This window comes from Passer montanus, unplaced genomic scaffold, assembly GCF_014805655.1.
Source record: "Passer montanus isolate IOZ18808 unplaced genomic scaffold, ASM1480565v1 scaffold1, whole genome shotgun sequence".
Classification (NCBI taxonomy): Eukaryota; Metazoa; Chordata; class Aves; order Passeriformes; family Passeridae; genus Passer; species Passer montanus.
Genome location: NW_024356504.1, coordinates 9,326,537 through 9,348,505, shown reverse-complemented (window position 1 = coordinate 9,348,505; position 21,969 = coordinate 9,326,537). Strand labels below are relative to the sequence as shown.

Here is a 21,969-nt window from a genome sequence, read left to right as displayed (position 1 = left end):
GCGGCGCCGCGCCCAGCCCCGCCCCGGGAGCCGCGGGCGGGCGGCGTCCGCTCCGTCACACGGAGGGAGGGGAGGGAGCAGCCATCCCCCGGCCCCGGAGGCCGGCCCATCCTCCGAAGCCGGTTCCTGCACATCTCGTTTCCCTGCGGAACGTCCGTGCCCGGTAAGAGGCTGAAATGGCCCCTCCGCCTCTGTCCTGCTGCTCCAGCCGCGGTGCGCTCCCGCCGGTTCGCCGGGGCCGTGGCGCTCGGCCGGGCTCCGTGCGCTGCCGCGCCTCGCTGGAACCATCGCCCCGCCAGGCCTGCCTGTTGCCGGGGCCCAGAGCCCTTGGCGGCCCTGGGAGCGGGATGAGGAGGTCGGGCCTCCTTCTCCTTCCAGGAATTCATCCCTTGCCTTGCCTGGAAGAGACACCTCGGGGAGGTGGCTGCACCCGGGAAGGACAGCGCCCACCTTACACCCAGCGTTTGTACAGTGCAGGGGAGGCAAAGCCGCTTCTCCTTGGCCCTCGGCTTGCTAGAGGTACCCTGCCTCCGGGGTGGCCTCACATCTTCCTCGAAGCCCTGTGCTTCCTCCAAGGCCTGGCTGCTTTCGGCAGCTAAGCCAAGGAACTTGAGGAAACACCTAAGACCCACTTTCAAACCTAAAATATTGGCAAGCGTCCTTTTCTTTATTTAAAGACTTGTATTATTTTCTGGTCTGGCCAGCAGAGACTGGCAGCTGTGGGGTGCAACAAAGCAAAGCTTCAGGTTTCTGGGACTGTGCTTGCAGCGGACACCAGGATAGAGGGAGACCCTGTTTAAACCCAGGTGCTGCTGGAGGAAGTCATTACAGGAACCCCTAACTTCCAAGGCAAGGGGATGAAAGGAACCTTAGCTTAAGGAAGGAAAAGTCTCTGTGGCTTGGGTGTTGGTGAGTAAATCTGCTGAGGAATCTGAGATACAATTTTAGATCACACCTATTTGCAGAGTGAAATGCTGATAGTCTTTTTGAAGCCCAACTATGCTGTCTCTTGATGTGCTGATTTTGTAGGCCCTATTTACAGCTGTATTGGGACCTATCTGCCTCTTTGGTGACTTTTAAGGGCTGGGATCAAATTACATTAATATTTTCATGTAATAAAACTGATTTATAGCATGACATTTTTCAGACATAGTTGCAAAATACTACCAAAACTGCACACCCTAACTGTTCAAAGTCTCACATATGTTCTCTTTTTTTTGTCCCCTGTAGTTATAGCCTGGGACAGTGAATTTTTAGAACAATGAATATTAAAAATATAACAGAAGTAATGAGCTTTTGGCTGGAATGGGTTACAGTGAGAGTCAGTTATATAATATGAATTCCTGTCTCAAGTTTAATAAACTAACATTCATGAAATACAGGCTGGGGATGTTTGAATATAACCAGTTATACGGCAATCTTTTATTTTTTCAAATGGAAGTCCAGATTCATGGAATATATTTGACATCAATAATTTACAGTTTAACTGTGCCTGTATGGTTGAAAAATTTATTTAACTTGAAAATGGCTTCTGCCTTTCCTTGGTGGACAGTTTAAGAATTATTTCATATTTTTGTTTATTGAGCAGCACTACAGCTACAACAAGGTAACTGGGTCCCAACATATGTTGGGAAACTAGTATTTATTTCTTCTTCTCTCAGAAAAATGGCCTATGTCCAAGTCCTCTTCCATCTTCACATGCTTTGAGAAGAGGATAAAGATGATGTGTTGTCTTAGATTCTGTTTCTATTAATTCCTTTGCATATTTCTGAAACTCTTGCTCTTTATAAAGTGCAATAGCCTCTCTCTGAGCATTGTAGTCCAATTCTGCTTGCTTTTCCTGCTCTTTTCTTGCCTGCTTTTCAGCCTGATGAAGAAAAGGAAATAACAAAGCTTAGTATTTTGTTTTCAACATCACCATCCTGTAAAGCTGAGAGAGGGTAAAAGCTTACAGAGGGTTTATGGCATCCTTAGCTGAAACTTGGCACCTATCATCCCTCCCCACTTCTCTCCCCTGCCTTATCTCCCCAGAAAGGGTACATGAAATAGCTGAGTGAACATCAGCATTAGCTGCTGCTCTTTGGTGACCTGTCCAGAAGATGCAAGAGGACACCAGTGCATGGTTAAAAAAAAGTTATAATGGCACAGGACAGGACGTGATCTGTCCTTGCAAACCGGCCTTGGTTTGCACCAGTGCTCTGGGGAAGCTGGTCTCCAACACCAGGTTATGCCAAACACACATGATTAAAAATAACCCAACAAACAATAAAATCCAAACAAAACACCTAACTTCCTCTTTCTCTCAGCAGGAACTAGTGTATTGGTTTAGGTGCAAGCTTCTTTCTGAAGAGATTGACAGGGCACAACTTTCTACTTACTATTTGCTGGAGCTGAATTTTCTGTACTTCTCTGTTTGCCTCATCTCGTCCATGTTTTTTGTTGTTTTCCAGTTCCAGGTGGATGCGATCTTTTTCCATTAACATATCACGTTCTTTTTCAGCCTCTTCTTTCTCCTGTCTCTCCTTTTCCTCTTTCAACTTTATCTGTAGTTTACAAAACACACAAAGTTAAGCAAGGAGCTGGCCTGCTAAGCTGGAAGTTGTATCTCTCTGCAGAAGCAGCCCTGAGTCATTATCACTCTGGTAAGCAGGGTCACTGTGGCTGGCCGGTGTCCAAGCCCAGCGCTTTCTGCAGCCCTGGCAGAGTGCACCCAACCCAGAGGGGAGAAAGGGAGAGGGGCTCCAGGAAAGGTGTCAGCAGGCTTGCTGAAGCCTGCTGATGCATGGCACCAGAGTCACCAGCTGTGGCCTGGGCCAGGCTCCTCAGCTGGGGTAAGCAGAAGTAAGATCAGTTTCTTACCACAGTGGCTCTGTGTTCAGCAATAGATTCAATAGCAGCCTTTTGTTTTGCTTCTTTCTCTTTGTGTTTTTTTTCTTCTTCAGCTTCTTTTCTTGCAACATCTCTAGCCAATCGATCATCTTCCTTCTTTAATGCCTCACCCATTTGTTCAGCTAATCGACTAATGATTTTGTCCTGTTGTTCCTGTACTTGTCTGCAGAAGAACATGAGCTTCCATAACGTACCAGGGCAACACACCTGGGTCTACCTGAAGCTACCAAACTCAGCAGTTCTAGTTCTAGAGTTCTCTCCTCTTGACCACCCAGGCTGGCCCACCCACCCAACTCATGATCTCCTTCTGTTCCTTCTGTTTGGTTTATTTTTATATTATCTGATTTAGAAAGTAAATGTTCCCAGTGTTCTTGTATCACTAGTTTCTCTTGCAATAATGAGCTGGATCACTCGGGAACGATTCCAGCATGCATCTTGCCATCAGAAAGGGAATGTTGGTTAGAAGCAGGAAGGGAAGAAAACTCTTTGATTGACTCAGTGGTATCATCACATTGTACCCTTAATGTTAAACTGATAAAATATCTCCCCTTAAGAACATGACGTAGTTAATTAATGTTTGTGCCTTGCTGAGAAGTCAAATCATTTTTCTTGAGCTGACTCAGAGAAATATAGCTTATACTCAAAAATATTTTCATCAAGGATCTTAATTGTCTTTAATTATTGAGGAGGTAAAGATTTGGCAGGCTACATGGAAAATCTCTCTTCTCAATACACTGGTGCAAAGCTTTGCACTTTCATAAGCCTCTGTACTTTAAAAGGTGGAGAGGTTGCTCCCTCACACTTACTACAAGGAACCTGTGAAAAAAATTTCCTTTTTCTCTTGAATTCCCTGCTCTCCCTATCAGTAGAATTTACAGTAATGTGTTAGAATAACTGTTTCTTGTGTTATATCATTAGTCTAAATGATCTGAAAACAACTACAGTACAATTTTTAGATCATTTATGATTTATACTCTAGCATTGCACCTACCTACGCATTTCAGCTTCTTTCTTTTTTCTCATCTTGGCAATAATTTCCTTTGCTTTAAAATGGGCTTTGATCCGATCATCTTCTTCCATTTGGTTTTGTTCCTCTATTGCTTTGATTATTTTCTGGTCATTTACATACGCCTGTATGGGCAAAACGGTCCTGATGTAACAGAGGATGTTTAGAATATCTGGACCTGGGGTAGCAGCTTACAGGAATCACTCCCTGTTCCCCCTCCTTAAGTTTCTTTCAAAAACAGAAGAGAGAAAGGGGATCCTCAGGAAAGGAGAGAGAAGACAAGAAAGGGATACATCCACTTCTGCCTCCCTATTCAAACATGCATCAAGATGAGACAGCAGACGTGAGGGTGGGGAACTGGAATTGAGCATCAAACAGCTCCTTTTCTGGAGCATCGCACCAACAAATTGTTGAGTGATGGAGAGAGCATTGTCCCTGCTCCCAGTGACACACATGGGCCAGGGCGATGGTCCAACACCACCCACACAAGTTCATTCTGCTCCTGGCCCCACCTCATCTGAAACTACCCCTAAGAGCTTAATCCAAAACACAATGGAAGAGCAGTTTTCTGTACTTTTATGTAAAAAACCAACTGTCTTTTGCATGCTGGCCAGAACTGCTCTGAGGCACTTCTTGTTTGTACCTTAGCAGCGTGCCTTTAAAGGTTAAATGAGATGGCAGCAAGTCTTGACTAAATCCCAAAACTTCTGCAATCATAAAGTCAAATTAAAAAGATACATTCAGTCCCTGTCTATTCCGTCTTTCTAACAAAGAAAAATGGGCTTAAAACAGCAGGAATGTGAACTTAAATCCAGTTCTCAAGTCAAGGAGATATTCCTTGATGTCTACAGCCAAAGACCATAGACCAGTCAAAGCATCAAGTGCCAACATCCCTTCAGACAAGAGAGGGGAGGGGCCTTCAAAAGGTCTTTCTCAAAAGCTCAGAGGAAGGACATGGCCTGCAACTGGCAGGGTAGGCATTTGATCCCAGGCTGCTAAAGCTGTCTGCAAAGACCCCGTCGCCAGTAGATCCCTTTATTTGTGGGCTGAGTCCAGCCATCACAGCCCAGGTGAAATACACATTTTGAACTGTCTGCTTTCCTGCTACTTACATGATACAGCTTCTGCCGTTCAATTTTTTCCTCGTGTTCCTTTTCTTTTTTTCTCTGAGTTTCTAGTTGGTACAGTTGAATAGATCTTTGTATTTCTTCCTCTTCTTTTTTTTTTTCCTGCTTGGCCAGATCTGCCTGATGCTCACGCTCCTTTATTCTGAATCAGAAAAAGGTGAATAAATTGTCTAGGAACTGTATGAAGTAACAAACTGCATAACCGTAGGTACCTTGCAGTGAAGAATGTGATACTTTGAGTTGAAGGTAGGTAGAATATCAGAGGTGAATAACAGCATGATTGTTTGTAATGGTAGCCCTGATCAGAAATGAGCTACCTGATATGCTCACAGTTTGCAGTCTCGTGGTGATAAGTTTTAGCTGGATGACTCATTAGCACCACTGCATTGCTAATGCTCTGGCCTGTATCTGCAGCACCCTTGGAGAACAAGATTTCCCCAGTATGATCCACCATAGCTGTGTCCCTTCTGGGCATGCAGGCAGCAGCTTAAACTGGTAATGTTCTATACTAAGTTCTGCAAGAATCTATGTGTTGCACCTGGAATATGTAAGACCCGACTTTGAACCCTTCCTCTGCCTTGAGACATTTGATTCCTTCTATCAGACCACCAGGGCCAGTCCTGTAAATACCACTGGGGACCTCTCCATAAGATTTACAGAAAACCTGAGAGAAGGAATAGAAGTGACAGTAATGCCTTCTCTTGTTGTGCAGTCTGGAAGCTCATAATGGATAAATGGAAAATCTAATTTAACATTTTCCTTGTCTGGAACAAAAACTGAGTAAAGTACACTTAAATTTCATTAACAACATTTGAACAGTGATTTGACTAAAGCCTGCTGATGCTTCCCAGAGGCAATTTTGCCTACAGACTGTTGGCAACTAAAAATGCAGATAGCTTTTCCCTTTCGGGCGAGATCTTCTGTGATCTTCTTTAAAAAGAATGCCATTTGTGAAAAAAATTATTAGCAAGTTTCTGTAAAAGCCTCATAGAATGTATTTTGAGAAGAGTTTAAGTAAATAATGAAGTAGGGTTGCTTTTAATTATTACTTACTGTTGTAACTGATCTTTGCATAGTGCCTGTTTATTCATATAACGCTGATGTGCTTTTTCTTGCTCACTGAGAATGTATTCTTTTAATTGACGTTGCTCTTCTTCAAACTCCCTCTTTTTGTTATCAAGTAATCTTGACTTTAGAAATTCAACTTGAGCATCTCTTTCTTTTAGGACCTTAGTAAGTAGAAGTGCACTCTGCAAGAGAACATTTAAAGTAATTTTTATGCTCAGAAGTCTTTAGAGACATTCAGTACAATTTCAGTGTAAAATATGTAAGTTGTCAACAAACATGGAAATGTCTCATTCTGTCGTCCTGATAACGTAGGTAGGTTTTTGCACGATCAATAACCTCCTTCCGTTTTGCTGCCTGGAACTTTGCTTCTTCCAAATCAAGTAACTTTCTTTCTTCCTCTTCCTTTTCTTCACGTAATTTTTTGGCTTGAAGTTTCTGTTGTATCAGGCTCTACAGTGCAGACAAAATTAAAAATCACACTTAAATTTTGGATTGTTTTTTTACTTTGCATTTTAACTTTAAGTAAAAAAATACCAATGTTTCAGTTAGATGTTAAATATATTTAAATGGTATTTAGCTGAAACACATATTCAAAAGCAAATGTTAAACAAAGGGAGTATAACTAGAAATGTTACTATGTGTGGTTTTGTATATACAAAAGTGACTACCCTTGTTTCCAAATGTATCTTGTACTTACCAAAGTGGCACTGCGTGGATCTTCTTTTCCAGCAGCTTTGGAGTCCAAGTGCACCTCTTCCTGTTCTTTCTTCTCATCAATGTGTGGTGCTTGTCTAATCCTGTCCTGAATCCTTTCCCATTGTGCTTTTGACAATACAGTGACCTGACGAAGATCTGTTTCATTTGGAAGGAAAAACTCATCTAGAACATCCTTTTCTTTCCAGTGATGTGCTGTGCAGAGGGAAGATAAAATACAAAGGTTACTCGATCCCAGAAAATCCAATAATCAAACATGTATCAGGATTTGAATGCGGGCATGGTAGCAATACTAAGTTATCCTTAGTGTTTCTTAGTCCCCCATGCCAAACCCCAGAGCTAAGACAGGGTATCTGTATCTGTAGTGTGCCTGTGCCCAGTGCACGGACTTGGATGGGCACTGACTGCCTGCACTGTTTGTACGTGCCCTTGCCTGTTTGTGTGTTTGTGTGGGGCTGGCCTGTAGTAACACACTTCCAGGCAGTACTTGGGCATGATTCTTAGAACAGCAGGGAGCAGAAACCATTCCCAAAATGAAAAAGAGAATTGGTAGAGCCATTCTGCTTCCTACATAAGGCAGCAATTTGGGCACAGACTGTGCCTTCTTACCATGTCCTGCATACTCATCATGTTTACTGAAATAGTTCTGTTGTAGAACAGTTTTTGATTTGTTGGCAAGACTAGGATTTCTTAGTTGCAGTAGGCTCACATACGCTCACAGGCATAAATGCAGCTTTTCTAGTTGATGTCTAGGTTTTGTGAAATGCTCTTTCAAGTGTCACCACCATTTTTGAAGGGAGTGCCACTGTACAGAACGGTGTTCTGTATTAATTGTGTGGTTTGCAGCAGACTGACAGCCCAAGTCTGAAAGGTAAGGAGGCTTTCCCTTAGGGTGACACCGGTGTCAAAGTCTGTTTTCCAGACGCCGTTGCTGACCAGTCTCCCGACAGGGGTCAGACCTGATGCTCTCCCTCTCTCCTAGGTGCAGACAGCCTCACCAGAAGTACAGGCGCACTGATGCGGCTGCGCCCTGCAGGCAGCAATCTGCCAAGCCCCTCGTTCTTGCCCAGCTGCTGCCCCTGGAGGCGCTACACCTGCGCTGCCTTCAGGTCAGTTCTCCGTTCCTAGGGAGAAACAGCCGCTCTTGCCGTCTGCAGCTGGGGGAGCTCTGGGGAGAGTCACGCTGAGCGCCCCTACAGCCTCCCGGAGCCTTGCGGCCGCGGGCTCGGCACCGCCCTCCCGCCGGCTCCGCTGTCCGCGGGGCAACCCCGGGCCGTGCCGCTTCCCCTCACGGCCGGGCCCCGGGCGCTGCCCCTTCCCCTGACGGGCCGGGCCCCGGGCGCTGCCCCTTCCCCTGGCGGGCCGGGCCCCGGGCGCTTCCCCTTCCCCTGGCGGGCCGGGCCGCTTCCTCCCCGCCGCCGAGGCTGTGCCGCTGCGGCAGGCTGCGGGCCCGGAGCAGGGCCCACCCGCCCAGGAGGGGTCGGCAGGTTCAGCTCCGCTAACGGCTGCGTTTCGTTTCTTTGGCTTCTTGGATTTTGTGCGGCCTCGGTGAAGGCACTGGCTCCATCTGATCGGTGAACGTTTCCTTTCAAAATATCTATTGAGGCGTTTTGCCATGAGAATTCCAGAATTTGCATTGATAAATGCTGGTGGAGAAATTAGTATCTGCTCAAACGTATGGCATATGGATACAAGAACATTGATGCTGTGTTAGCAAGTATTAGTAACATTAGCAGCATGAGTTAGATACTGTTGCATATTTTAAACAGAAGTTGGACACTGAACTTTGACATTTATGAGTTGCACTTTTAGCTACAGCGCAACTTCCCATCATGGTAGTGGCCATAAATAGTTTATTTTGTTCCGATGTTTTCTTCCAGAATTTTTCTCTTCTGAGCACAGGGTCAGGGTAGGAATATAGTACTTCTGTTTATATAAATAATTTTCTTATTTGTTTATTTTGGAAACTATTTTCTCACAGCTATGAAATTTCTGTTGGTTTTTGATTTTGACCATACAATCATAGATGAAAATAGTGACACCTGGATTGTGAAATGTGCTCCTGAAAGAAAACTTCCTAATGAATTAAGAAACTCTTACCAACCAGGACATTGGACAGAATATATGGGCAGAGTCTTTGTCTACTTGGGAGACAATGGTGTCAAAGAAGATGAGATGAAAAGAACTATGACAACAATTCCTTTCACTGCGGGAATGATAGATCTTCTGGGATTTATTGGCAAGAACAAGGAGTTGTTTGATTGTATAATTGTTTCAGATTCTAATACAGTATTTATTGACTGGATTTTGAAAGCTGCTGACTTCCATCAAGTGTTTGATGAAGTGTTTACAAACCCTGCAGCATTCAGCAGTACTGGCTATCTTACTGTACAGCACTTCCATGCTCACCATTGTGCAAAGTGCCCTAAAAACCTTTGCAAAAGCAAAGTTTTAAAAGAATTTCTAGATAAACAGTTGGAGCGAGGAGTGAGTTATACACAAATTATATATATAGGTGATGGTGGGAATGACTTATGTCCAGTAATGTTTTTGAAGAAGAATGATATTGCTATGCCCAGGCAGGGGTATACCTTGGAGAAAAGGATTTCTCAACTGGCCCAAAGTCTCAGTCCTGTACAGTGTTCTGTTCTGGTTTGGTCATCTGCAATTGACATTATGTCTTACCTGAAACTACTTATAAAGGAATGATTCTAATGATAAAAGGAAACTGATAAACTTCCATTTTAACTTATTGGGAGAGAAAAACTACATGTGTATAAAAGTTCAGCATTGTAAAATTGGGCTATTATCTGAAATTATGGAGCTTTTAACCCCAAACAGAAAACTGTTTATGTTCAATCCTGGTGACAACGCGAAAGTGCAGTAAAAAGCCTTCTAACACAGTACGGACTCCAACATAAGTGGAAAAGGGGCATTGGGACAGGACTTGGCATTAGTTTTTGGCTACTCCCTTCCCTCCAACCCTCTACAAGTATATAGCTGATATATACTTGCAATCCCACACACTTAGGGGAAGGAGGAGGATTCCTGTTCAAAATAATGAAATTCTTTATTAGAAAACATTAGGTGCCAGGAGCATGGTTCTAGAGCTGTTGGCTTTTATACTTCTTTGATGTCAAATTATTTGCTTGTAATCTTGTTTAATCCAAAGATGCATTTATATTTTCAATTGATTATTTTACCAAACAAAATTACTTTTTAATACTTTGTATTATCTTGTATTGTAAAGACAATAAAAGTTGCTGTCACTGACAAATGCAACACAACTAATTTGTGTCATGTATTCTGCTGGTGTTTTATCAGGCCTGGAGAGAGCAGACACAAGTGTAGGTGTCAGCCTTTGGCTGGTCAGACCCTTTCTCTTCTGGAAAGCTGTAAGGATGTTGCTTTTTTGTTTAAAGAAAAGTCTCTCTCCCATTCTGCCTACAGAGCGTGCTGCTGCCTCTCTACAGAGCTGACACTGGTTTGATCTTCCATGCTGACAGCTCTGAGCCAGCCAGATGCCTTTCTTCCTCCTTGCTTGCTGCTGCAGTGCACAGGCTCACAGAATGGTACATACATTTACATTGTATACACTGATTTACCTAGTCATTCTCATTTTTATCTATAGCACAATCTTTTAGAGTCTGGCAGGAAGTGTCTATGTCCATTTTAACTTTTAAACAGATTGTTCTAAGTAGTTCTAAAGGATTGTTTGTGAGCATGCAGTCTTTCTCTTTATGACTGACAGTGAGATGAGCCCCAAGTATTGGACTGTGCATATAAAGGTATTAAAAGTAAGTCTCATTAAAGTTTAATAATGTGTTTTCATGCCAAATGTTTTTATTCTTATATATCAGAAAAGGTTCAAAATGCTGACGTAGTTTACTATTAAACTGAGATCATATTTAGCTTAAGTGCTTTAATAACTGAGAGATTAGGCCAACTTTCACAGTACCTCAGTTGCAGATGTCTGAGGAGTAGCTCAGCAGCCTGCAGTTGCCATATCTGTCTTCTTTTGTTTTCTGTGCAATGTTATTCTCATTTTCTTCTAGACATTTCATTATGTCAGTACCTGCTTTTTCATTAATTGAAGATTTTTGAGTGGTCTTGCCTGTTTTCAGGCTGCTGGTTTTCATAAATTTCCCTTGTGCACTTCTTTCCTTGTCTCCACCTATTTTACTGTATTGTGGAAGGTTCTTTGAACACTCTGCTGTCTAAGATGTCCAAAGTAATACACTTCAGTTCTCAGGAGCCTGGCTTTAGTGATGGATATTTGGTAAGCGTCTGAGATGTTCATATTTGGGATCTTGGCCTATTGTTTTACTGAAGGACACAAAGACACCTAAGGACTGGTGGGTCTCAGGCTGTGGCAGGTTTAAGTTTTCTGGTTTATAGGTCATACAAAAGAAAGGTAATGGCTGTTGCATAGGACAATTTCATATATTACTTCGGGTTTTAAGTTGTTGCCATCGTTTGAACCCAGCTGGCAGCTAAGTAGAGCAGCTTGTGCACTCCAATCCCCCACTCAGTGGGGAGGAGAACTGAGGAAAAAATTAAACCCTGTGAGTTGAGGTAAAAACAATTTAATAATTGAAACAAAATAAAATATCGCATTACTAAATTGATATAATTGTAATGAAAAGGAGAGAGAAAGGAATGAAGCTCAGGAGAAACAAGTGATGTATAATACAGTGCTCACCACCCACTGCTGGATGCCCAGCCCACCCCCGAGCAGCGATGGGCCCCTCCCAGCCAACTCCCCAGTTCCTGTGCTGAGTGTCCCCTCCCATGCTGGGGAATACCCCAGCTGTCCTGGCCATGCTGCCCCAGCTCCTTGTGCAGCTTCTCACTGACAGAGCATGGGAAACTGAAAAGTCCTTGAATATGGGTAAGCACCACTTAGCAACAACCAAAACAACAGTGTGTTATCAACATGATTCCCATAATAAATCCAAAACAGCACTAACCAGTGACTAAGAAGGAAGTTAACTCTATCCCAGCCAAAACCAGGACAGTTGGGTGTTTCCTTAATTCCAGATGTGATTCTGCTGAATATTCCAGATTCTGTGCTGGTCTCTTCTGTGTTTTTCAGAACTTAGTTATGGAATAGCTTGCTTTGAGTTTGTCCCCAGATCTTGGATACAGCTTGCTTAAAACCAACAAAAAGTAGTATATCAATGATTACTCAGCTTTTTCTTCCACTTACACAAAAGAACTATTGTTCTTTTAGCCTTAAGGGACCTACCTTGTAATTTGCTGTGAGAGTGAAATATTGGATGCGAAATTGTTCTTCACGCTCAAAAAAGGATTTTTCTGTGGCTTTGATTAAAGTGCTGAAGCAGGAGTTGAGAGTAGATTAAGCAGAGTACTTGAAATATTAGCAATTATGTTCTAATCACTTCAAATGGAGGGTAGTGCTGATGATATTTGCCAGACAAAGTGCATGTTGGAGACAGAATAAATTTTTCAATTCCAGTAGGCAGACCATTAGGCTATTAATCAGGTCTTGTTTGGGTTTTTTTTTCCCCACGTAATAAAAGTGAGAACTTCTCTGAAGCACAAAATTACCAAAATTTTCTGCGTTTGGTTACAATGGAGGGGAGATGAGTATCTCCAAAGAGTGAAGCTGGTTCAAGCTGGTAGCCCAACCAAAAGACAGGGAAAAGGGATGTGAAGGGGGATTCATGTTCAGTACTAAGTGTTGCTGACTTGCTCTCTGCAGGGGAGATGACTTAGGTAAAAATGTTATGAAAAAATGCATAAGGGAAGTCGTACCTGTATGGGAAACGTTCTGTATGGTAGCAGGGGTGCTGTCGTACACCATGACTGCGAGTACTTAGCCTTAGTATTGTGAGCTAGTGCAATAACCAACACTTCAAAGAAGTTCCTGCTTGTCCATAGGAAGCTGATGAAATGGAAAATGCAACCAAAACAAAGCTGTTGGCATGGGGATGTATGAAGGCTTAGGGCTGCACAAGAGAATTTTCTGGATGAAGAAATGGAGTCATGTAGCTGAGGGACAGGCCTGTGTCAGACAGCAGGGCTGTTGTAATTCCTGGGTTGCACTACAGAACTCCAGTTCTCTGGGCTGACAATGCATCGAGAGGGGTTTTAAAAAAGGAGGGCATAGATGTGTGTAGGTATGGGGAAATTTTGGTTTTGTGTGTTTTTCTTTTGGTTTGTTTGGATCATTTTATTTTTGTCTTATATTACTGTGTAAAGGCCAAGGGACACTTTGAATCCTGGTGCAGGGTTAGCAAGGGAGCAAGGATGGCAGGTATGACCATATACACTTTCCTGTTTGGATTTCCTTAGTTCATACTTCTGCTGGGCATTGTGACAGAAATACTACCAGTAATTAAAAGAAAAATATTATGCTTTTTCATCTGTGTTGAGTGGGAACTATCAAAATTTCTCCTTTTGGGTATTGCTGGCACTTAGCTAATAATAATATTTTCCTCCTTTTGGTTGAAGAAATTACTGGCAGTTCTTTCAATCTCCCTGCTCTGCTGGGGCAGGGAGAGCCTGGCTGCTGGATGCAAAGACTCCGAAGCCTGCTGCAGATGGAGAACCCACCGCTGCTTGAACCAGAAAAAAAAAAAAAGACTTCTTAAATTGTGAATCACATTTTCAGGAGTTACAGATGCCAATATAGCCTTCTTCCTGAAAAAATTACTTATTGTTGGAATCTGTGGGCATAATTTGTTACTGTCCTTCTTAAATTGTGAATCACATTTTCAGGAGTTACAGAAGCCAATATAGCCTTCTTCCTGAAAAAATTTCTTATTGTTGGAATCTGTTTGTGGGCATAATTTGTTACTGTCCTTTGAACCCTGCCAGATTCAGGAGTTTGGGGAGAGCTGTGGCTGTTCCCTTTCGACTCCTGCTCTCCGGTAATGGGGGAGCCCTTGGAGCTTGCTGCTCTTCCCAGTATCGCTCCTGCAAGCGCCCTGGGAGCGCGGGGCGCCGCTGCGAGAGGCGGCTTTAGGTCGCTGACAGCGGCGGCCGAGGCCCCCGCTTTGTTGTGCGGCTGAGTGACACCGAGCTGGTGACGCTCCCCAGGCATCTGCTCCTGTCCCTAACACGGCCGGGCCTTCTGTCACCCCCGCAGACAGCCTCTAACCCTGCCCGGGGTGGGGAGCGCCTGCACGGCGGCGGCAGCGCTTCGGGCCGGACCTTCCCGAGGCGAGCGGGGGCCGGGCCGGGCGCGGGGGGGCCGGGGCACCAAAATAGGAGCTGTCGCTGCGGCCCCGCGGCTCCCTCCGGCAGCGGCTCTTCCAAAGACGGTCAGGGGCCGCCGCGGGCTGGGAGCCCCCGTAAGCGCCGTGCCGGGCGGGTCCGCAGCCGGGGGCGGCCGGGCTGCGCGGAGCGGCGCGGAGCGGACAAAGCGGCGGGAGCTGCGGGGCGCGGCGATGGCCGCGGCCGGGCAGGAGGAGTACGCGTACCTCTACAAGGACTCCGCGCACCCCGCCGGCTTCCTGGCGGCGTTCCGGGCGTTTTACCTGGACGGGCTGTTCACCGACATCAGCCTGCAGTGCGCCTCGGGGGTCATCTTCCACTGCCACAGAGCTGCCCTGGCAGCCTGCAGCAGTTATTTTAAAGCCATGTTCACAGCCGATATGAAAGAAAAATCCAAAAACCAGATCAGCCTTCCCGGGCTCAGCCATGCAGTACTGGAAGCTCTCGTGAATTATGCATACACATCACAGATCCAGATAACAAAGAGAAATGTCCAAAGCCTACTCCAGGCTGCAGACCTGCTCCAGTTCGTGTCAGTAAAGAAAGCCTGTGAGCAGTTTCTGGTAAGGCACTTGGATACTGACAACTGCATTGGGATGCACTCCTTTGCTGAATATCATGATTGCTCAGAGCTGGAGAAGGAGTCCAGAAGGATATTGTTATGGCAGTTTGAAGAAGTGTGGAAGCAGGAAGAGTTTCTGGACATTGGCAAGGAGAAGCTCTCTTATATCCTCTCCAGAGAAAATCTCAATGTGCAGAAAGAAGAGGCAGCCATTGAAGCTGTCATTAAGTGGGTGGCACACAACGTGGAAGGAAGAATTGAAGACATCTGCGAAGTGCTGAGCTGCATCAAATTAGACTTAGATAATGTGTATTTGAGGTCAGCTTTAAGCCTGCAAAAAAAATGCCGACTCAATGACAGTAAGATAAGGTCACTCATATATAATGCCCTGAACCTCAATCCCAAAGGTCTTTCCAGAAGATCCACAGCAGCCATGTATGTAATTGGAGGATATTATTGGCATCCCTTATCAGAAGTGCATGTTTGGGATCCTTTAACTGATGCATGGGTCCAGGGAACAGAGATGCCAGATCACACCAGAGAGAGCTATGGGGTCACTAGTTTGGGGCCGGACATATATGTGACAGGGGGTTACAGAACAGAGAGCATTGAAGCTCTTGACACCGTGTGGATATATAACAGCGAGAGAGATGAGTGGACAGAAGGCTGCCCCATGCTCGACGCAAGGTATTACCACTGCGCCGTTTCCTTGAGTGGCTGCATTTATGCATTGGGAGGGTACCGGAAGGGAGCTCCAGTCCAAGAAGCTGAGTTTTATGATCCTTTAATACAGAGATGGCTTCCCATTGCAAACATGATCAAAGGTAGGTAAACTTTTGTATGGTGTCTGCCTCCAATGCCAACTCTTTTATATTTGCCATTTTTAATTGCCATGGAAACATTTAGGATTTGATCCAAATTCTAGAGAAGTTCATGGGAATTTTCAGTTAATGTTGGTGGGCTTTGGTTCAGGTCTTCAAATAACCACAACCATCCAAATGCTATGCTGGGCTGTGCCATAGAATAGCGGGTAGAAAAGTAAGTAGTAGTCTCAGTTTAATTTTGCCTTCTTTCATGACTAAAATTTTTGTTCAAACTAGAAAGAAATCAGAAAACTACCCAGGATAAGAGTCCATTCAGTACACAACCAAAGAGCAAGCTCCAGTAAAGGGACTGTATTATTTTTATATACGATTTTCCATGCAGTCATTTATAAAGGTGTCATAATTTAAAACTTCTTGCATGGAGTTCCCACCTATTTCTGTGTATCATCTGTTCAGGATCCTTTGTTTAATCTTTAGTGAGAGGATAATGAAAAGCACTAATACCTGTTTCTAGCAGCCAAAGTAGTGATCTACTAAAAATGTATGAATCACAGCCTAACCAAAGGGTATTGACTGAGATGAGCTCAGCTGGTCAGAGCCTGGTGCTAAATAATGCCAAGGTCACCAGTTTGATCCCTGTATGTGCCATTCACTTAAGAATTGGATTTGATGAACTTTCTGGGTCCCTTCCAACTCAGACTATTCTGTGCTTATTTTGTAACAGTAACAACAATACTACAGTTATACATGTTATCATACATTTTTATAAATGAATGCAAATATTTATAATTAGTTATAAAAATGTACTGTAAGTTAATGCAACATGATATTTTTCTATGTACAAGAGATTTTTTGGATGTATATGTAAAAGAAAAAAAGCAGGCTTTTACAACTTTCTCCACTGTATGTTTTCCTCAGACATTGCTACTATTTTCTTTTAGTTTCCTTCAAAAGTAGAAATGCTGTGCTAACGCTATGAGTTACATATTCTATGCAGTTGTTTTGCCCAGTTTTTATAAGTGTGAAACTAAGATGCTCAGACCCCCCCCTTTGCTTTATTTCATTTTGTTGTCCTAGAGATGCAGTTAAAATGGCTCCATTATGTTTGTGTCCTCATATATATGATAGTTTAATTAGTAATGTCATGAGAATGACCAAAAGTATCAGAAAAGATACCCCAAGACACTGAATAATTTCAACTCCCATTGTCTTTGCTCTTGCCATCTAAGTGATTTTTTAATAACTCTAACTTAGTGAAACAGTGAAACTAATTGCCTATTCCAAAATCAGTAAGACAATGTGACTTTACTTACTGCCTAAAAGTCCTGTGAACTATTGGGTAGCTGTATTATGTGCAATATATACTGGTTACTGCAGTTTTATTTAGTCATTCTTGACTTTTGTTAATATCTTGATAAATCTGTTGTATTCACATTCAGTTAAATACCTGCAAGCATATAATGTTAATAAATATTAACAAATCATTTGAAATGGAGTTATGTATGGAAGAGACCATGTTTATTGCGTGAAGTCTGAATGCATGTTTGACTTTCACACTGTGAACAGGAGTTGGAAATGCCACTGCCTGTGTCCTGCATGAAGTCATCTATGTCGCTGGAGGCCACTATGGGTACAGGGGAAGCTGCACCTACGATAAAATCCAGAGATACCATTCAGGTAGCAATGAGTGGAGTATAGTCACCACAAGTCCACATCCAGGTAAATAATTTCTCTAACAAACACAGAGCTTGATTTGATTACAAGTGTACCTGGGAGTCCTTAAGCCCAGTTAGGGGTTTTTGGCATATTCCTAGTTAAAAAAAGAAATGCCTGTAGGGCAGCAAGGGCTGTTTCCAAACTCTGAAAGTGGAAAGGAAGACCTTCTTCAAGTATCTGTTCTATAGAAATCACTGTATAAATACTGAATTAAGGAATGTCCTCATTCTATTAAATAATATAACTTTCTGTTAAAATTCATTGACATTTGACAAAAACTATATTGATTTTAAAAGGGTTTTCTCTATGTTCTACATCTGGTAACAGTAAGATTTTAAAGCAATTTTCACTGAGTACTGGTGCTGTAGTGTAGCAGAAAATCCTGAGGTGCCTCCTAAGCTCAATGAGGACATTCAGCTGCCCTCAGTGGTGCCCAATGTTTGCCATGTACTTGCAGTTTAAGTTGATGTTATCGTGCTGAGTTGTACTGTATTCCTTTCTTTCTGAAGAATATGGATTGTGTTCAATTACGTTACAAAACAAGATCTATTTTGTGGGTGGCCAGACCACGATCACTGACTGCTATGACCCAGAGCAAAATGAGTGGAAGCAGATGGCTCACATGATGGAGAGAAGGATGGAGTGTGGCACGGTGGTTATGAACGGATGCATCTACGTAACAGGAGGATATTCCTATTCAAAAGGAACATACCTGCAGAGCATTGAGAAATACGACCCTGAACTGAACAAATGGGAAGCAGTAGGTAATCTTCCCAGTGCCATGCGGTCACACGGCTGTGTCTGTGTGTACAATGTGTAAGCATTTCATTTCCATCTTGCTGTTACAGTATTCATAACAGTACTGATTACCTCATGAGGGGTTGTCTAATACAATCACTTAGTGCACATTGTTAATAACTAGATGTAATTTGTTCTTGTTTTAAACAACTCAGAAACATAAATGTGGTAACAAGATTTCCATATATTTTTCAGTCCAATCATACTTTGTCACGGAAGTTCTCAAATTGCTCTTTTATAATACTTTATACAGCAACATAGGATCTACTGTGAAAAATGGATTTGTTTTTGTTTCATCACTGGATGAAACTATGACTTGGTGCTAAGATGAGTAAAGCCAAACAAAATACGATTCTAAGGACTACTGGTCTTAAGATGAAATCTTTGTATTCTGAAGGTAGCTGTAGAAATGGACCACTGACACAAGTTAAGTGTATGGTATATGCAGAGCAATATCACTGGGATAACTAGGTTATCAGATTCAGAAATGGGCATTTACAGGATGCCTCTAACTCTACCTTCAAATGCCAGAGCAAAGAAGAGCTTAGGCTAGGAATGAGGGAAGAAATGTTGGTAGTAGCCCAGGCACAGGCCAAAAGCATGCACTAGTTTTCCTGAAGGAGAAGTAAAAGAGCATTTCTCTTTGCCATTTTCACACTCCCTTCGACATTGCCAATGAGAAATGAAAAAAGACTCTGCAAGGCTTTGCAATGGGATCTTTGGCTGATGCACAGGTATTTGTAGTTTGGGTGTTTTTGTGTGGGGAGGGCTGTTCAGAGAAAAGCCTTAATGTGTTAACTCTTTTTTAATATCAACTCAAGATGTGTGCCTGTGTGGAGTGGAAGGAGGAAATGAGAGAGACTGGAGAACTAACATCTGCTTGAGATTCAAACTTTTCTATTTTGTTTAATACCATTTGATCTTTTCTAAACTGTGGCTTGAGCAAAGGTAACAACTAAAGGAACTTGTCAAAATATGTTATGCATGAAAAACATGGCTTGAGCAAAGGTAACAACTAAAGGAACTTGTATGTTATGCATGAAAAATGTGATCTATAGGATTGATTTATTTATTATTTCTCTCAAAACTTAATAGGAGAGCTTCAAATTTTGTGTAGAAAGTGGATTTTTGTAACGTGATGTTGTATGTTATGCATGAAAAATGTGATCTATAGGATTGATTTATTTATTATTTCTCTCAAAACTTAATAGGAGAGCTTCAAATTTTGTGTAGAAAGTGGATTTTTGTAACAGACAAACAGACAAACAGATCACACTCTGTGGCCTGACAGTGGTGATCCAAATGAAGAAATGCTTTGGGGAACAGAGAAGGCTCTTTTAGCACTGATCCCCCAGTCCACTTTATAAAATGACTGCAGAAAGAGCTGTTAGACGTTGGTGTGAGAGGCAGGGACAACAAAGAGCTGCCATAGGGTGTGGTGGGAATTTCCCACACAAGCACTGCCATCTAAAAATAAATTTAGGTTTTATTGGATTTCTCACATACAAATAAAGGACTTTTCCAAGCAGTAACCTCTGAGTTTATAATATTTCTTTGCTTGATCATAAGCATTTTTGGCTTTTTAAAAATTCTTTCACATTTTTATGCTATCTCTGACTTGCATTTGGCTGCTGGTAGCAGGTGGCACTCAGCTCTGGCTTTGATGTGAAGTTCTGTGGTGTACATGTACAGTTCTTTTTTTGATATTTTCGTATGTTGCCTCACTATGTCAGAAGCTTGTGTGTGTGTGTGTTTTCAGTGTTTTGCTTTGTTACCCATCTCACTGAGATCTATTTAGGGATCCGATGTAACTTGTTTAAAGACTCTAAAGAGTGGAGAATTGAACTCCGAGGCTGTTTGAAATGTGTGGGCCAAGCAGGTGAGCAAGAAATAAAATTAATTTGTTTCTCCTGGAAATCTCCACAGCTGACAATTGCTCAAGGGCAGGTGGAGATTGAAAGGACACCACAAGAACATGAAGGTGATCTTTGTATTGAATGAAACCACATTGAACTCAACGTGTTTATGTAATTTTTCAGTGCAAATTATGTACCCATGAAGTTTCATGTTTGTTGAAAAACACGAGCATAGAACAGCTGCTTATGGCTGGCCTTGAGGTTCATTCTGGCCTGTATCGTGTCACCAACAGTCATGAGTCAGTGAAAGGATCTAAGAACAAGGTGAGGACTAACAAAACCAAACCCCTAAGCAGTCCTCTTGCCAACTGCTTGCAAACTAGGTGCTTGGTGTTGGTGAAAGACAGTGCAGTTCCAGAGCTGGAGCATAGGCACAGGAAGCTGGACTCTGTGCCCCTGGGCAAGCTGCAGGCAAGCAAATGCTGCTTTTGGCCTAAATGGTATGTGCAAAGTGGAAAAAAAAGCCTTTAGTTGGTCTGGTATAAATAAAAGTGAAAGAAATTACAGCTTAGTACTGCATGTGAATCCTAATTTCTCAGAGATTTTCAATGCATTAGAATAAATGGAGAGATGAGTAAGTTCAGCCTAATGGTTAAATTTCAACTGGTGCTATTTTTCACAATAACCTACAATGCCCTTTTAAGCTAACTCATGTAGCACATCCCAAGAAGATGTGTTGCAGTCAGGTCTTGGGCACAGGCAGGAAAATGAACTCAGGAGCAATAGGATTCTGACCTCCGGTCAGCAGCCTACCAGGAACTCTTAGCCACGTGTGTAATACGCTTTTAAAAACAGTTGAATGTAAACACTGAATAATCGTGCCATTGGATATGTACTACGGTAGACACTGTTTTACTGTTTCACCCATTAACTAGAAAGTGAAGTAATGTGGCAGTGAAATCAATTGTGAAGTCAATACTACTGCTTAAAATTTTCACGTCTGCGATCCCCGTGTTTGTAGCGCTGCAGATGCCCGCAGTACATCTGTAGTGTTTAAGTGAGCCTTTGCACTAATTAATAAATGTGAATATAGCACTGCAGTACAAATGCGAGCTGTTACATTTGTTCCCGGCGCACAAAGGCCGGCCGCCATCCCGGCGCGCGCGGCCCTCTCGGGCTGTGCCGGGCAGGCGGAGCCGGCGGCAGCGCTCCCGCCGCGGGGAGCCGGGCCCGGCCCGAGGGCAGCGCTGCCGCTCCTGCCGGGCTGAGGTGAGGCTGGGCCGCGGCGCCCGAGGCTGTCCGAGGAGGGCATGTTGGCGCTGCAGCCATGTGAAAGTGTCAGCAGCAAACTCATGGTCTCCTGGCACAGTTCAGGGGCCGACGTTTCCATTACTTCAGGAATTCTAAGAATTTTTTTCTACATTGCACCGATTCTACTAAAACCAAATCTGTTAAAGTTAACATCTCTGAAAATGTGTGGCTGTAATTAACCCTTACCCTTAGGTAAAAACCACGCTCAGACCTCTTATGCAGGGGTTCTGAAGGAGGCATAATATGATCCCTGTTACCTTATTGGGGAAGCTTTATTATTAAAAAAAAGCTTTTCGCTCTATTACAGTAATGGTAGAATACTCAGCCCTCAACTAAACTTCGTCTTGAGCTTCAAGCTAAATAGCTAGTAAGAGGAAAATCTACTAGGGAGTTCTTTTGGGATGATGTAGCTAATACAGTGTGGGATCTAATTGTTCTAGTTATGGGGGTTGACTATAATTGTTTATAATTTAAACCTAATGACTACTTGCTTTATTTTAACCTGGTTTCTTTAATGTTTCATGTGGTGCTGATGGAGACTTTTGGCACATGAAAGGAACAAGTCAGTATAGTTTATTAAGAAGCCTTTAAAATAAAATCTTTTGTAGGATTTTGCATGCAGTTCAGACTGTGATTGCTGTTCATTGCAGCTGTTCATTGCAGCTGTTCATTCATTTATCAGTCTTCACTGCTGCACAGCAACTGAAAACTATTGATCTGGAAGTTGTCTTGTGCCAGATGACTGAGCTGCAGAGTCTGAAGTGAGCATGTGCAAAGACTAGAAATCTCTCTTAAATTAGAAGGTTGCTTCTGCTTTTCTTCTAAATAGGTTAGAGCTCAGTCACTGAACTGAATT

General features: G+C 43.0%; 3 protein-coding genes and 1 long non-coding RNA gene across 7 annotated transcripts; 2 read left to right on the top strand and 2 right to left on the bottom strand.

The window, feature by feature from the left end:
* The first annotated feature begins 91 nt into the window (after positions 1–91).
* Positions 92–10,095, top strand: PHOSPHO2 (phosphatase, orphan 2). Of its 2 annotated transcripts, XM_039704492.1 has the most exons (4): positions 92–163; positions 379–909; positions 7,787–7,913; positions 8,786–10,095. In XM_039704492.1, exon 4 carries the CDS (start codon positions 8,788–8,790, stop codon positions 9,511–9,513), a length of 726 nt encoding a protein of 241 aa, XP_039560426.1. In that variant the 5' UTR covers positions 92–163; positions 379–909; positions 7,787–7,913; positions 8,786–8,787; the 3' UTR covers positions 9,514–10,095. The 2 variants fall into 2 exon arrangements, with proteins under 2 accessions (XP_039560426.1, XP_039560515.1); XM_039704581.1 differs by lacking the exon at positions 379–909 and having other exon boundaries at positions 152–163.
* On the bottom strand, positions 1,624–8,421 carry CCDC173 (coiled-coil domain containing 173). The gene is made up of 10 exons (XM_039700322.1): positions 7,987–8,421; positions 7,518–7,542; positions 6,788–6,999; positions 6,367–6,540; positions 6,076–6,272; positions 5,008–5,164; positions 3,881–4,020; positions 2,860–3,052; positions 2,379–2,543; positions 1,624–1,867 (listed from the first exon to the last, which is right to left on the bottom strand). The coding sequence occupies exons 1-10, from the start codon at positions 8,419–8,421 to the stop codon at positions 1,658–1,660; spliced, it is 1,908 nt and encodes a 635-aa protein (XP_039556256.1). The 3' UTR covers positions 1,624–1,657.
* Positions 10,096–10,257: 162 nt separating the features above from the next.
* On the bottom strand, positions 10,258–14,310 carry LOC120500329. The gene is made up of 3 exons (XR_005627075.1): positions 14,253–14,310; positions 12,053–12,063; positions 10,258–11,956 (listed from the first exon to the last, which is right to left on the bottom strand). It is a non-coding gene; the product is annotated as an uncharacterized LOC120500329 (long non-coding RNA).
* KLHL23 (kelch like family member 23) lies at positions 13,542–19,082 on the top strand. Of its 3 annotated transcripts, XR_005626946.1 has the most exons (4): positions 13,542–15,432; positions 16,999–17,151; positions 17,658–18,894; positions 18,955–19,082. XR_005626946.1 is itself a non-coding variant. In XM_039703656.1 (3 exons), exons 1-3 carry the CDS (start codon positions 14,220–14,222, stop codon positions 17,966–17,968), a joined length of 1,677 nt encoding a protein of 558 aa, XP_039559590.1. In that variant the 5' UTR covers positions 13,542–14,219; the 3' UTR covers positions 17,969–18,936. The 3 variants fall into 3 exon arrangements, 2 of the variants coding, with proteins under 2 accessions (XP_039559590.1, XP_039559714.1); XM_039703656.1 differs by lacking the exon at positions 18,955–19,082 and having other exon boundaries at positions 17,658–18,936; XM_039703780.1 differs by lacking the exon at positions 18,955–19,082 and having other exon boundaries at positions 17,714–17,877.
* The last annotated feature ends 2,887 nt before the right edge of the window (positions 19,083–21,969 follow it).

Excerpts from the sequence above, each read along its gene's own strand:
- CCDC173 (XM_039700322.1), bottom strand. The coding sequence starts at position 8,421 with ATGGCAAAACGCCTCAATAGATATTTTGAAAGGAAACGTTCACCGATC. Across the intron at positions 7,000-7,517 it reads CTGCATTTATGCCTGTGAGC|CACATCACTGGAAAGAAAAG; the intron begins GTATGTGAGCCT and ends CCCTCTGCACAG. Across the intron at positions 2,544-2,859 it reads CTGAACACAGAGCCACTGTG|ATAAAGTTGAAAGAGGAAAA; the intron begins GTAAGAAACTGA and ends TGTAAACTACAG.
- PHOSPHO2 (XM_039704492.1), top strand. The coding sequence starts at position 8,788 with ATGAAATTTCTGTTGGTTTTTGATTTTGACCATACAATCATAGATGAA.
- KLHL23 (XM_039703656.1), top strand. The coding sequence starts at position 14,220 with ATGGCCGCGGCCGGGCAGGAGGAGTACGCGTACCTCTACAAGGACTCC. Across the intron at positions 15,433-16,998 it reads CATTGCAAACATGATCAAAG|GAGTTGGAAATGCCACTGCC; the intron begins GTAGGTAAACTT and ends CACTGTGAACAG. Across the intron at positions 17,152-17,657 it reads CACCACAAGTCCACATCCAG|AATATGGATTGTGTTCAATT; the intron begins GTAAATAATTTC and ends TTCTTTCTGAAG.